Genomic DNA, 13475 nt, shown 5'->3' with positions numbered 1-13475 from the left:
TTAGTAACATGTTGGATTTTCTTGGTATCATTTTGGTCAATTTACCAAAAACCACAGAGTTTTATAAGGAAGTCAGCTGAAAGCCATCTACAGTTTCCAGGTTTGATCTGAGAGGAAACCAAAGGAGAGCTGCAAGTATTACACTGTTAAGACAGGTAATCACAACGACATGGAAAAACCCTGCCAGCCTGTTCTCAGAGAAATGTTGATGTAGCGGCCACTGGATGGATTTATTTAATCCAAACCAATTCCTTTATCTTACCCAGGCTCCAAACCATAGCAGGACACATGATATTAGAGGGAAATCCCAATAATCCCCAAGAGCCCCTTCATCTGGAACCTGGAATCTGTGCAGGGAACAATGAATTCTCAAGACGACCAAAAGAGCAAAACACAAGGAGCAGAGTCACAAAGTCAGGCCTCAGGTGTCCACAGAGCTTCTGACAACAGCAGGATTACAAACGAACACAAACTAGGCACACTTTCATTAACAGCAGTGCTGGATGTAACCCACTGCAAGGTTTAATTATTCAGTTCAATTCAATTTTATTCATATAGCACCAACTTTCCACCTGGCTGAGATTAATAAGAGAGCCAAAAACAGAAGATAGTTATTAATGTAATCCCATTACATTTTCTGTAATAAAGTACTGAAACTCGCAAACAGCCATCCAGTGCTGCGAGCTACTGCGCATACAGCATGCTAACACAAAGCTCGTAGCAAACAACCCAAAGCTAAATATGTGCAAACTCAGGCTCAGGAGCCAAAGGATGAAGTTCAGCAGATAACACGATGAGCAACACCGGCTGATCCCAGCGCTCCTGTCTACCAGTATCCTCACAGTGACAGCTGCTCTCACCTGCTCTTTGTGACAGTTTTCAGTGTAACGAGTTGTATAACAAATTACTGTCTCTAGAAAATAACTATGCAGAACAATTACATTACTACTTAAAAAGTATCAAGTATATAGCTTTTCTCATACCTTTTGAGAATATCTAAACCAAACCAGGCTGAACCAAAGTTAAATACATGCAGAACAGAATTACACATAATTATAAATCAGACAAACAAGAACAAAGTCCATGGCTCAGTCCCACAACGGAAAACTGGGAATTATTTTAAAGCATTTTGTTCAATGTGAACAAAGTACATTCAGTTTATTAGCTACTACCAGTGCTGTCAGCGCTGAGTCTGCCTTGAAAAACAGACACAGTCTAAAAATGAATGAGTAACAATGTTTCCCTGCTTCCTCATTCCTATTCTGTCCTCCTCCCTTCAGAAGAAAACAGCTCAGTCCTTCAGTCCTTGTTTCCTCCCATCAACATCAGCACTACACTAAGGAGGGTTAAATGACACAAAGCCCAACAGCAAGCCACAATTATTACAGTGTTAATGTACATTATTACATGTGCCCAAAAGGGTTAACCAGCACAGCTTAGAGCACAAGAGTAATCCAACTCGGTGTGTGTGACCCTGATACAGATCCCTCATTACCTACCTACAACTGTGGTCTTCACACTGGTTGCAGTGGTATGGCACAGGACAACAGCACAGGGCTCACCTCCCATCAAACACATACACACAGGCTTTTCTGCACATGCACACTCAGGAGCGCCCAACACCAGCTGCTGAAACATGCTGTCACAGCAAATAGGCAGCGAGGGAGTGTAGCAGCAACCTGACAGTACACTGGTGGGGATGGGGAGACAGCAACGGTGACGACTCCACACATGAACTCAGCAAAAACTCAAATGACACAGAAACATCTTTGCAGAAAAGCTTCCTGGCCGACACGTCTAAAATAGTTCTGCATGTGTTACACGGACAGGATAAACTCTTAACTCTTGGTTACCTCAAACCGCTTCTCTAGTCCAACCATAAAATCCCCTCATACACCAAAAATATTCAGTTAAGGTGCTTTCTTACTGAAATCCATGTTTGCCATATCATGAACTGGTCAATTCTTCAGGAACCAGCTGATGATCACCCTTAAGAAGTTTCTTAATATACAGGGTGGGCCATTTATATGGATACACCGTAATAACATGGGAATGGTTGGTGATATTAAAGTCCTGTTTGTGGCACATTAGTATATGTGAGGGGGAAAACTCCTCAAGATGGGTGGTGACCATGGTGGCCATTTAGAAGTCGGCCATCTTGGATACAACTTTTGTTTTTTCAATAGGAAGAGGGCCATGTGACACATCAAACTTATTGGTAATGTCACAAGAAAAACAATGGTGTGCTTGGTTTCAACGTAACTTTATTCTTTCATGAGTTATTTGCAAGTTTCTGACCACTTATAAAATGTGTTCAATGTGCTGCCCATTGTGTTGGATTGTCAATGCAACCCTCTTCTCCCACTCTTCACACACTGATAGCAACACTGCAGGAGAAATGCCAGCACAGGCATCCAGTATCCGTAGTTTCAGGTGCTGCACATCTCGTATCTTCACATACGACGACCAATCCACTTTCCAGGAAACTGTTCATCTAGGAATGCTGGGACCTGGCACCCATAATGTGGTGGTGCACCATCTTGCTGGAAAAACTCAGGGAACATGCCAGCTTCAGTGCATAAAGAGGGAAACACATCATCATGTAGCAATTTCAAATATCCAGTGGCCTTGAGGTTTCCATTGATGAAGAATGGACCCACTATCGTTGTACCCCATATACCACACTAAACCATCACTTTTGTTGTTCCAACAGTCTTGGAGGGATCCATCCAATGTGGGTTAGTGTCAGACCAATAGCGGTGGTTTTGTTTGTTAACTTCACCATTCACATAAAAGTTTGCCTCATCACCGGTTACTGCGTTCACCAGATATCAACACAATTTCGATCCGCTCCTCACGTGTTAACCTCTTCGACATGTCAATGGCTGTGAACAAAGAGAAACTTGTAAATAACTCATGAAAGAACAAAGTTACGTTGAAACCAAGCACACCATTGTTTTTCTTGTGACATTACCAATAAGTTTGATGTGTCACATGGCCCTCTTCCTATTGAAAAAACAAAAGTTGTATCCAAGATGGCCGACTTCTAAATGGCCACCATGGTCACCACCCATCTTGAGGAGTTTGCCCCCTCACATATACTAATGTGCCACAAACAGGACTTTAATATCACCAACCATTCCCATGTTATTACGGTGTATCCATATAAATGGCCCACCCTGTAGAGTGTTTGATGTTCAGAGACTTGCATGTAGGGCCCAAAATCCACAGAAATGAAATATCAGCCAGAACATTAAAATATTCTCACGTTGCAGTCTGGCAGGGCACAGACACACAGGAAGGTGTTCACGGTGTCTGGCAGCAGGTATTCTGGGACATATATGGACTGGGTCGGCTCTACACACCGATCCACTGCCATCAGCTGGGACTGAGATCTAGGGTCAACACCACTGCTGCTTTGTTGTGTTCCTGTTATACTCCCCACAGAGTGTATACAAGAACACACACACTGATGTCAATGCACGCTCAAATCGCCACAAAGACTGAAACACACATGCATGGACTGAGATGCACACGTTCATTTTTTGCTACAGTAATGGCCCACGTGTCGGATGGAACTGCAACAACAACAATGACAGGAGAGACGAGGTGCTGCAAACTAAAGAGCTGAAAAATCTCCTTCAAAGCAAAACGGGTCAACACACCTGATTATTGAGACAGACAGCACACTGCAGCTGTGGAAACAAAGAAAATGAACACGTGGATATTAGGGCTGTCAACGTTAACGTGTTAACGCAGCATCAGGATTAATGCGATTTGAATCTTTAACCCGTCTGCAGCGCAGCACGGACAAACTTTGGACACACTGCCTGAAATGTGTTGACTGAGACATTTCAGGGATCTCGGGCTACATGTGTCACAGATTTGAATCATGATGACACGTTAACGTTGACAGCCCTGCTGGATATCTGTGTGTCCAGGTGTCACGTGGACACATAGATGTCCCAGGACATCCACTCTCACTTGATCTCACAGAATGAAAGCAGAGCTGGTTTACTCACTGTCTTCTCCGGGGCAGAGCATTCCCGGCTGCTCTGGAATACTGGGGAATACTGGAAAAACAGGAAAGGAAAACAGACATTTATTGTTGTCCTCATACCAAGTAGCTCAGTTTGTTTTGTCAATGGAACCAAAAATGTCATTACTTATATTTAAAAAAAAAGACAAATAATTAAACATTTGACAACCAAAACTTAAAACAATAATTTTTTATGACCACTAAATGAAAACAAAATAACAGAACTCGTCTATTTTTATACATCTATGAAGTCAAACTGCGTTCCTCCTGACAGCGAGATGGTTTCCACCCAAAGTGGGCGGGTTCTTAGTGCTTCCTGCCTGAGCTCTGAGCACAGGCTTTTATACAACAGGCCTCGTTCACCCATTCACACCTTTTCTAACATTCACACTCCTTTGGATGCATCAGTCAGAAACTTGGGGTTTGTATCGTGCCCAAGGGTTTTTGGCAGCCAGGTGTCGACTCTACCTTCTGAGCTACAGCCACCCCGTTAATACAGTTCTAAAAAAAACAGCGTGGCATGCATTAAAGTAATATTTAAGTAATCTTATCTGATATCAGTAATTACAGTATGGACAGGTAAGCTTACACCAGTAATGTTATTTCAGTCAGTCTTAACTAGGGATGGGTATCGTTTAGGTTTTATCCGATACCGGTGCCAAATCGGTACTTTTGAAACGGTGCCAGTGCTTAAACAGTGCTCGAACCGGTGCTTAAAGAAATGAGAACATAAACTTTGTCCAAAAACCTCTTATGTTTTTATTTTTAGCCGTCTCTTTTTTTCTACAAAATGATAAGAACGGTTCAGCCCCACGCACAGGGCGATCCGTGGTAACTCGCTAATGGAGATTTACCACACCCACAGTAGATGTGCTTGGTGTGAGGTCTTGCAGCAAGCTATCAAATACGGTGCATTTCTTTTCATTTAATTGATTATTTCTCTGCAATTACAAACTCTGTGCTTACAATCTTGGTATCAAAATAAAGCTAACACTTATGAAATGTCATCAGATGTGTAAATATTGAAGCAGATATTACTGTGTCAAAGTTACTGAGACTGGAACACAGAAAAAGTAAGTAGATTTTATCCTCACCTATTTTTTTTTTAATTTTAGCATATAACCCTTTTAAAAATATGCCTCAGTTCACATTTCATTGCAGAAATTCAGTAACCAATGTATAAACATCATCTGTGCAAAGATTTATGTTTTTAAAGTGAAACAGTGAAAAATTACAGCGCTGTCAATACATGAATATCCAGAAGTTGTACAAAAATATCCAATTTTGGCACACAATTGGACACCATGCCAGTTGAATTTTTTTAGGTATTTAAGAGCAGAAATTAATTAATTTTATTAACATGCCTAAAAATGCTTCTTTTTTTTTAAATACATTTTTGAAGAATTAACCACACATTTACATGGTAATGGGCCTTTTCTGCCGTGCGCATGGAGTGCTTAATTGGCCTCTGGCCCTTTAAACTCTGAGGGGCTACAACTTTGGTTTCTTTTGGTCAATTTGCATGATTGACACTGCTTTTTAATTGTTTGAGCCAATAGAATCACAGTAACGATGCCACGTTCACGTTATTTCAACCAATCAGACGTTCCAAGGTTGTTGATGGAAAACAGCTCTGATGTGGCTAGGTAGGCATGGTAACTGCTGATAATCATGTGGCTACCGGCTACCGGCGAAAGTAATGAGGAAATCTGGACGGTAAGCCAATTTCTGTCTTAGCGCATTTGCACCGCTGTGTGTTTTTGTGGTCTTCTTTTGTGGCTCATTCAGTGAATTTTGGTCAGAGTGTGGTGAAACTTGGTGTTTGGAATTGGTGATAGCTCTGGAAGATAACCAGTCTTTAGCCGGTTACATGAAGTCTGGAGAATTTCTGGATCGCCTTGTTTGTTTAGCAGACTTGTGCGTGTGCGCATTTACATAACTGCTCGTGTAATCATGGCTTGTTTTCGTTGAGTTTGGTGGTTGTAGAAATGGTTTATATGAGATTTTAGCTGAGATTCAGAGGTTTCTGTGGATACCACACATGTCTGGACTTATATTTCTCACCCCGTGTTATAACTAGATAAACGTGATCTTCTCCTTTTTGCTCCCGGTACTGGGGGCGTGGGGCTTAAAGCACTTGTTGCAGGCTACTGAGTTTGCATCTTTTGCTGTGAAGTACAGCAAGACTTTTGACCCCCTGGCCTTGGGCATTTTTAATCTGTAGCTCTGCTCTAAAAGAACTATGTACCTGGGCCCGCCTACTATCCTTGTAAAGGTAAAATGATTGGCTAGAATCCAAAGTGTATGACATCTCATGAAAAAAAAAAAAAAGCACCGAAAAAAAGCACCGATATGTGCTTTTCGGTCTGGTTACTACCATTTATGTCAGAAAAGATACCGGTACCCATCCCTAGTCTTAACTCAGAGGCCTGAGACTAGGGGTGGGTTTTAATAATCGATTCATCGATTAAAATCGATTCTGGCTTGGATAACGTGAAATCGATTAATTAAAATCCTGAATCGATTTTTTAATATAAATTTATTTTGCAAAACGCCAGAATCTCAGGTGAAACCTCACAAAATTTCAACAACCACCAAACAGCTAAGACAGTAAATGAGAGCGGGTACACGGATTCTGCACAAGGACATAAACACTAGGGCTGGGTATCGTCACTGATTTCTAGAATCGATTCAAATCCGATTCACAAGGTCCCCAATCGATTCGATCCACTATTCGATTTAATTCGATTCGATTCGATTCAATTCAATTTAAATCTAGGAAATTTTGACAGTCAGAAATATTGTAATTCAGATCAGTACATTTAAATATTTTTGTATCAATAAAAAGGAAGCTGACACATGCAAAACTTTATCAAGGGTGTGAGCGTCACAGTAGATGCCTTTGTGTCAAAGTAGCTGAAGATAAAACACAGAAAAACATGAATAATCGTATATAAAAATAAAAATATTCTGCAGTACATCAAAAACGAAAGAAAACCATTAATCAACATATGAACGTTACCTCTGACATTACAGCGGTTTTATTAGAGACACGGCTAAGCTTTGCATTTTGCATAATTTCAAAAAGTTTAAATTTGTTCAGTATTGAACGGCAGAAATTAGGTTTTCTTTTCGGAAGAATGTAAAAGGGAAAAAAACAGCGGCCGACAGCGCTGTAAACAACGGTAGACTTATGTAACAAGCAAGCGAATAATGAAGAAAACAGATTTTTAGAGGGGAAACTGTTCTTGAAGTAAAGAGAGAGAGAGAGAGAGAGAGAGAGAGAGAGAGAGAGCTGTGCTTCGTGATGGAAGCAAAACAGTAAAAGTCAGAGTTGTTGTTGTTTATGTGAAGCGTAGTTTGGATCTTCTTTTGCTGCTGGTTCGGTCAATATTGTTTGGAGAGAGATAAAACTAACAGCTTTAGAATCAGCGCAAAAGGGGTGTAAAAACAAAGCACGGACCGCCGACAGATCAGAATCAGCGAGCTGTCGGCTTTCAGCCCCGACCGTGTCCGTGCCATCAGGTGAGAAAGGCGACATCTCACTGATTCTGATCCGCGCTGTGTGTTTAAGTCTTTGTGCAGAATCCGTGTTCCTGCTCTCATTTACTGTCTGAGCTGTTTGGTGGTTGTTGAAAGTTTGTGAGATTTCACCAGAGATTCTGGCATTTAGGGCAAAATAAATTTATATTAAAAAATCGATTCAGGATTTTAATGAATCGATTTTACGTTATCCAAGCCAGAATCGATTTGAATCTATAAATCGATTATAAAAACCCACCCCTAATAAACACACAGTGCGGACCCGCGGATCAGAATCAGTGAGATGTAGCCTTTCTCACCCGACGGGCGCTGCAGCTTTAAGCGGCTGCGCGCGCGTGGACGGCAATCACTTTCTGGCAGACAATCACTTTTTGGCACAACAACTGCACGGACACCGTCGGGCGTCGGGGCTGAAAGCCGACAGCTCGCTGATTCTGATGTTTCGGCGGGTCCGCGCTTTGTGTTCACGCCCTTTTTGCGCTGATTCCAAAGCTGTTAGTTTTATCTCTCTCCAAACAATTTTGACTGAACCAGCAGCAAAAGACGATCCAAACTATGCTTCACATAAACATCGTCATGAAATCACTCTGACTTTTACTGTTTTGCTTCCACCATGATAAAAATCACACTTCATGCACAGCTCTCTCTCTCTCTCTCTGTACTTCAAGAACAGTTTCCCGTCTAAAAATCTGTTTTCTGCATTATTCGCTTGCTTGTTACGCACAAGTCTACTGTTGTTTTTACGCGCTGTTTTTTTTTTTTTTTTTTTTTCGTTTTACATTCTTCCGAAAAGAAAACCTAATTTCTGCCGTTCAATACTGAACAAATTTAAACTTTTTTAAATTATGCAAAATGCAAAACGCGTAGCCGTGTGTCTAATAAAACCACTGTAATGTCAGAGGTAACGTTCATATGTTGATTAATGGTTTTCTTCCATTTTTGATGTACTGCAGAATATTTTCATAAAATCCCAGGCCAGGAAAACCACCTTCATGTTTTTCTGTGTTTTATCTTCAGCTACTTTGACACAAAGGCATCTGCTGTGACTAGGGCTGTGCGATATGACCAAAATCTCATATCCCGATATTAAGACATCTATCATCCGATAACGATATAAATCACAAAAATGTAACATTTTCTGTAAATTCTGTGAATGTCAGGCAGCTCGACTTGCGTGAAGTGTTTCCAGCTGGGCGTCGCGTACCTGGAGTCGAGTGTTTTAACTGATGCATGAAACTATACATTTTTAGACATAAGTTGTAACAGCGGCAGTTTTCTTTGTGAGTATTTATTACACAGCGTGCTGCGGGGAAAAGCCTGTTCTAACGTTTGAGTCTAAGGTTTATTTTTAGCACCTGACCGCTCTTTTTGCTTCTCATCCATAAATACTCTGCATCTTTCACATGATTCAGTTTATTTTGAAAAGTCTCAACACGATCTTGAGCTTTATTGTGAAAGGTTTATGTGGAAAATAAACAAGCGGACACGAGGTGGTTTATACCGTCGTTGTTGCTAACGACAACGCATAAAAACAAGCGCTTGTCCGTCTGTAGTGTGGTTATATTAAATATAAGAGAAAGAGAGAACTTTAGGAAATTAATATAGCCACTACAGTGACCATCAAAATAATGAAAAAATATTGCCGTAAACAGTTTATTTTGCGACACCAAGAAACAAACGATAGCGTAAAATGAAACGATAGACGTTTTTATATCGTCATCCGATATATATCGTTATATCGAACAGCCCTAGCTGTGACGCTCACACCTTTGATAAAGTCTTGCGTGTGTCAGCTTCCTTTTTATAGATACAAAAATATGTAAATGTACTGATCTGAATTATACTATTTCTGACTGTCAAAATTTCCCAGATTCAAATTGAATTTAATTGAATCGAATCAAATCGAATTGAATCGAATCGAGGATCAAATCGATTCGGGACCTCGTGAATCGGAAACGAATCGATTCTAGAAATCAGTGACGATACCCAGCCCTACCTGAGACCTGAATGCTTATGTATGATGCATGTGTTAGAGACGTGATGGAGGAAGCACACGTGGGAATCCTGTTTGGCTGATGTGAAGACAGGCAGACCAGGATGGTGTTTCATGAGAAAGGAGAACAAACAAAAACTACAGGAGCAAACTTCAAGCTGTTTTATAGACCCTACAGGAACTCAGCTGAAATAAAACTCGGGGCTAAATCCATGGCTAATGGCGACTAGCCAGCAGTCCAGTCTTGGACCAACACTGTGCTTAAGCACCTCCTACCAGAACAAACCATAGAAACATTAACTCACATTAACTCATAAAAGCAAAAAGAAGACATAATTACCATTGTAAAAAACATGGTAATTAAAAAGTATATAAAATATTCAACCACTTAAAAATACACTCTACTGCTCAAAAGTTTAAGAAAACCCCAAATTTTCCAGTTGTTTATTGAAAATGATGCAGTTTAATGTCTCATTGCACTCTGAAATGAAAGCATAGTACAAATAAGTAATTGGAGTTAAAAAAGAAATCATGGAATCAGTTTATAGACCAAAGTGTATTCTAAACTCTGACTCATCAGAGTAGCCTCCTTTGGCAGATGTAACAGCTGAACACAGCCGTGACATTCTTTCTACAATAGAATCAAATATTCTCCCATATCTGTAGCAGAAGTTCCCATAAATGTGGACCTTGTAGGTTGCTTTGCTTTCACTCTTCTGTCCAGTTCATCCCAAACCAGCTCAATGGGGTTTAAGTCTGGAGACTGTGCTGGACACTCCATGTTTCCAAGCTCATCATCTTGTTCTTTGTTCCTGAGGTAGTTCTGGCACAGCTTGGACTGATGTTTTGGGTCATTATCTTGCTGTAGGATGAACCCCTGACCAACTAGGTCCATACCAGAGGGTGCTGCATGGAGCTGCAGAAAGCTGTGGTAGCTGTTTTGGTTCAGGGTGCCTCTCACTCTGTACGAGTCACCGACCCTGGATCAGCAAACGGCCCCAGACCGTCACACTTCCTCCTCCATGTTTGACAGTTGATGCCACACACTGTGGAACGGATGATCTGATATTGTCGTGTTGGTGTTGTTCCCAGATCAACATAGTAAATGTTGTTCCAGGATCAACATTGCAAGTGACCAATCACAATGTTGTGACGTTATTCTTTGGCGCGCCAAGCCATTCGTGCATTTATGAAATTCCAATGTTGCAAGGACAATATCAATTCTGTTTAGCGTTTATTAAAGGGTTGGGGTTAGGGTTAGGGTCCGTTGATCGGCGGACAGAGGCAGTTTCTCGCAGCTTAAGTACAGTTTTTTGTTTTACGGCGGTTTTTCCCAAAGTCGCAAAAGTATGATGTCACAACATTCTGATTGGTCACTTCCAATGTTGATCCTGGAACAACACCAACACGACGATATCAGATTGTGCCTGTGGAACCATCCTTTCACTAACTCGACGGCGTACAAAGATCCTGCGTGATGAACCTAAGATTTCAAATGTTGATCCATCAGTCCATAATACCTTCTTCCAGCCTTCAGTAGTCCAATGTCGGTGTTTCATGACCCAGACAAGCCTCTTTGTCTTATTCTGACGTCTGGCTTTCTTGCTGCAACTCGTCCTGTCAAATAGGGTTGGGTGATATGTAAAAATGTTCCAGCCGGCAATCGTCAGTCCAACAATCGCCGATGGACGATTTATTCGCACATGCGCAGACTTTTTGATGGGCGGGGCTATGTAATCATGCACAGGCTGATTTGCGCGTTTACAACACAGAAGAAGTCCAAACATGGACGAACTAGTTTCCAAAAAACCAAAGAAAAAAAAACGCTGTCAGCATTAACGCGGCTTAAACGCAGTCATCGTGATGGCAAACTTTGGAAAAACTGACGAAATGCGTTGACAGAGAAACTTCAAGGATTTTGACGCAGTCTGCGCTCCAGATCGGTTAATCGCGTTAGTCGTGATGATGGCGCGTTAACGCTGACAGCACTAAGAAAATATAAAATCGCCAATTTGGGATTTCTATGGCTTTAAACCAGATGACAGAGGTAAACCTAAGGATGTAACCAAAGTGGTGTGTCACTTGTGCATAGTGTGAGCAAAGTACTCAAACACGGCTAACTTACATGAGCATGTACCATCGGGCTGAGTATGCTAGGCTATCACCAGCTTCTGCAGCTGCATCATTTGGGCGCACTCTGAGGAGGGGCATGTGCTCGCAGATGAAAGAGGGTGCTGTTAAAACAGCGCTATTATTATTTTTTTCTGTTGACTGCTTCTATTAGCTCCATCATTATTAGCAAACTTACTCATGGGCAAATATATAAATAAATTGCCTTTGTAAAAACTATTGACAATAGGCTCAGCCTTTCGTCAGTAAGATAAGATGAGATAAGATAAGATAAGATAACCTTTATTAGTCCCACACGTGGGAAATTTGTTTTGTCACAGCAGGAAGTGGACAGTGCAAAAGTTATGAAGCAAAAATTAGAATAAAATAAAATAAGAATAAATACAGTACACAACTGTACAGAATAGAATAAAATAAAATACTATATACAGTAGAATAAAATAGAATAAAATATACAATAAGATAAGAATAGAATACAAATGCTATATACAACTGAGTAAAAATACAACGATGCCAGAAAGGATTATTGCACATTAGTGTTATTGCACATGTGTGGATGTGTGTGTTTGATCAGTTAAAGTCTTTGTTGTGGAGTCTGACAGCAGTGGGGAGGAAAGACCTGCGAAATCTCTCCGTCCCACACCGTGGGTGCATGCAGTCTCCCACTGAAGGAGCTGCTCAGTGCTGTCACAGTCTCATACATGGGGTGGGAGATGTTGTCCAACAGGGATGACAGCTTAGCCGCCATTCTCCTGTCACTCACCACCTCCACTGGGTCCAGAGGGCATCCTAGAACAGAGCTGGCCCTTCGGATCAGCCTGTTCAGTCTCTTCCTGTCCCCGGCGGAGATGTTGCCGCCCCAGCAGACCACACCGTAAAAGATGGCTGAGGCCACCACAGAGTCATAGAAGGTCTTCAGGAGTGGGCCCTTCACTCCAAACGACCTGAGTCTCCGCAGCAGGTACAGCCTGCTCTGCCCTTTCCTGTAGAGGGCGTCTGAATTATGAGTCCAGTCCAGTTTGTTGTTCAGATGAACACCAAGGTACCTGTAGCTGTCCACAGCCTCAATGTCCATACCTTGGATGTTCAGTGGTTGCAGTGGAGGATGTTTGTGCTTGCGGAAGTCTACCACCAGCTCCTTGGTTTTACTGGTGTTGATCTGGAGGAAGTTCAGCTGGCACCAGTCCACAAAGTCTTGGGTCAGTCCTCTGTACTCCTTGTCGTCCCCATCAGTGATGAGGCCGACTATTGCAGAGTCATCAGAGAACTTCTGCAGGAAGCACTGGGTGGAGTTGTGGGAGAAGTCTGCAGTGTAGATGGTGAAGAGGAACGGAGCCAGAACCGTTCCCTGTGGGGCCCCCGTACTGCAGACGACCCTGTCCAACACACAGCCCTGAGTCCTCACATACTGTGGTCGGTCGGTGAGGTAGTCCAGAATCCAGGTAGTGAGGTGATGGTCCACTCCTGAGTTCTCCAGCTTGTCCTTCAGAACCGAGGGAAGAATAGTGTTGAAGGCACTGGAGAAATCAAAAAACATGATTCTCACAGTGCTCCCAGCGGTCTCCAGGTGAGCGAGGGAACGATGTAGGAGGTGAATTACGGCATCATCCGCTCCAATGCCAGGCTGGTAGGCAAACTGAAGTGGGTCCAGTGATGAGCTCACAAGGCGCCAAAGCTGAGCCAGGACCAACCGCTCCAGGGTCTTCATCAGGTGGGATGTCAGAGCCACCGGCCTGTAGCTGTTGAGGTCCTTGGGGCGTGAAGTCTTTG

General features: G+C 42.1%; 1 protein-coding gene across 2 annotated transcripts in view; it reads right to left on the bottom strand.

The window, feature by feature from the left end:
• Positions 1-13475, bottom strand: part of prkcz (protein kinase C, zeta) — a 138349-nt gene that overhangs the window by 101938 nt on the left and 22936 nt on the right. For both annotated transcript variants that reach the window (XM_031747926.2, XM_039604310.1), the window contains exon 4: positions 4023-4073. In XM_031747926.2, the coding sequence (XP_031603786.1) occupies positions 4023-4073 (51 nt within the window). The remainder of the gene's footprint in view (positions 1-4022; positions 4074-13475) is intronic.

Source organism: Oreochromis aureus, linkage group 20, assembly GCF_013358895.1.
Source record: "Oreochromis aureus strain Israel breed Guangdong linkage group 20, ZZ_aureus, whole genome shotgun sequence".
Taxonomy (NCBI): Eukaryota; Metazoa; Chordata; class Actinopteri; order Cichliformes; family Cichlidae; genus Oreochromis; species Oreochromis aureus.
The sequence above is the reverse complement of the archived record's forward strand: the minus strand, read 5'-3'. Positions and strand labels throughout refer to the sequence as shown.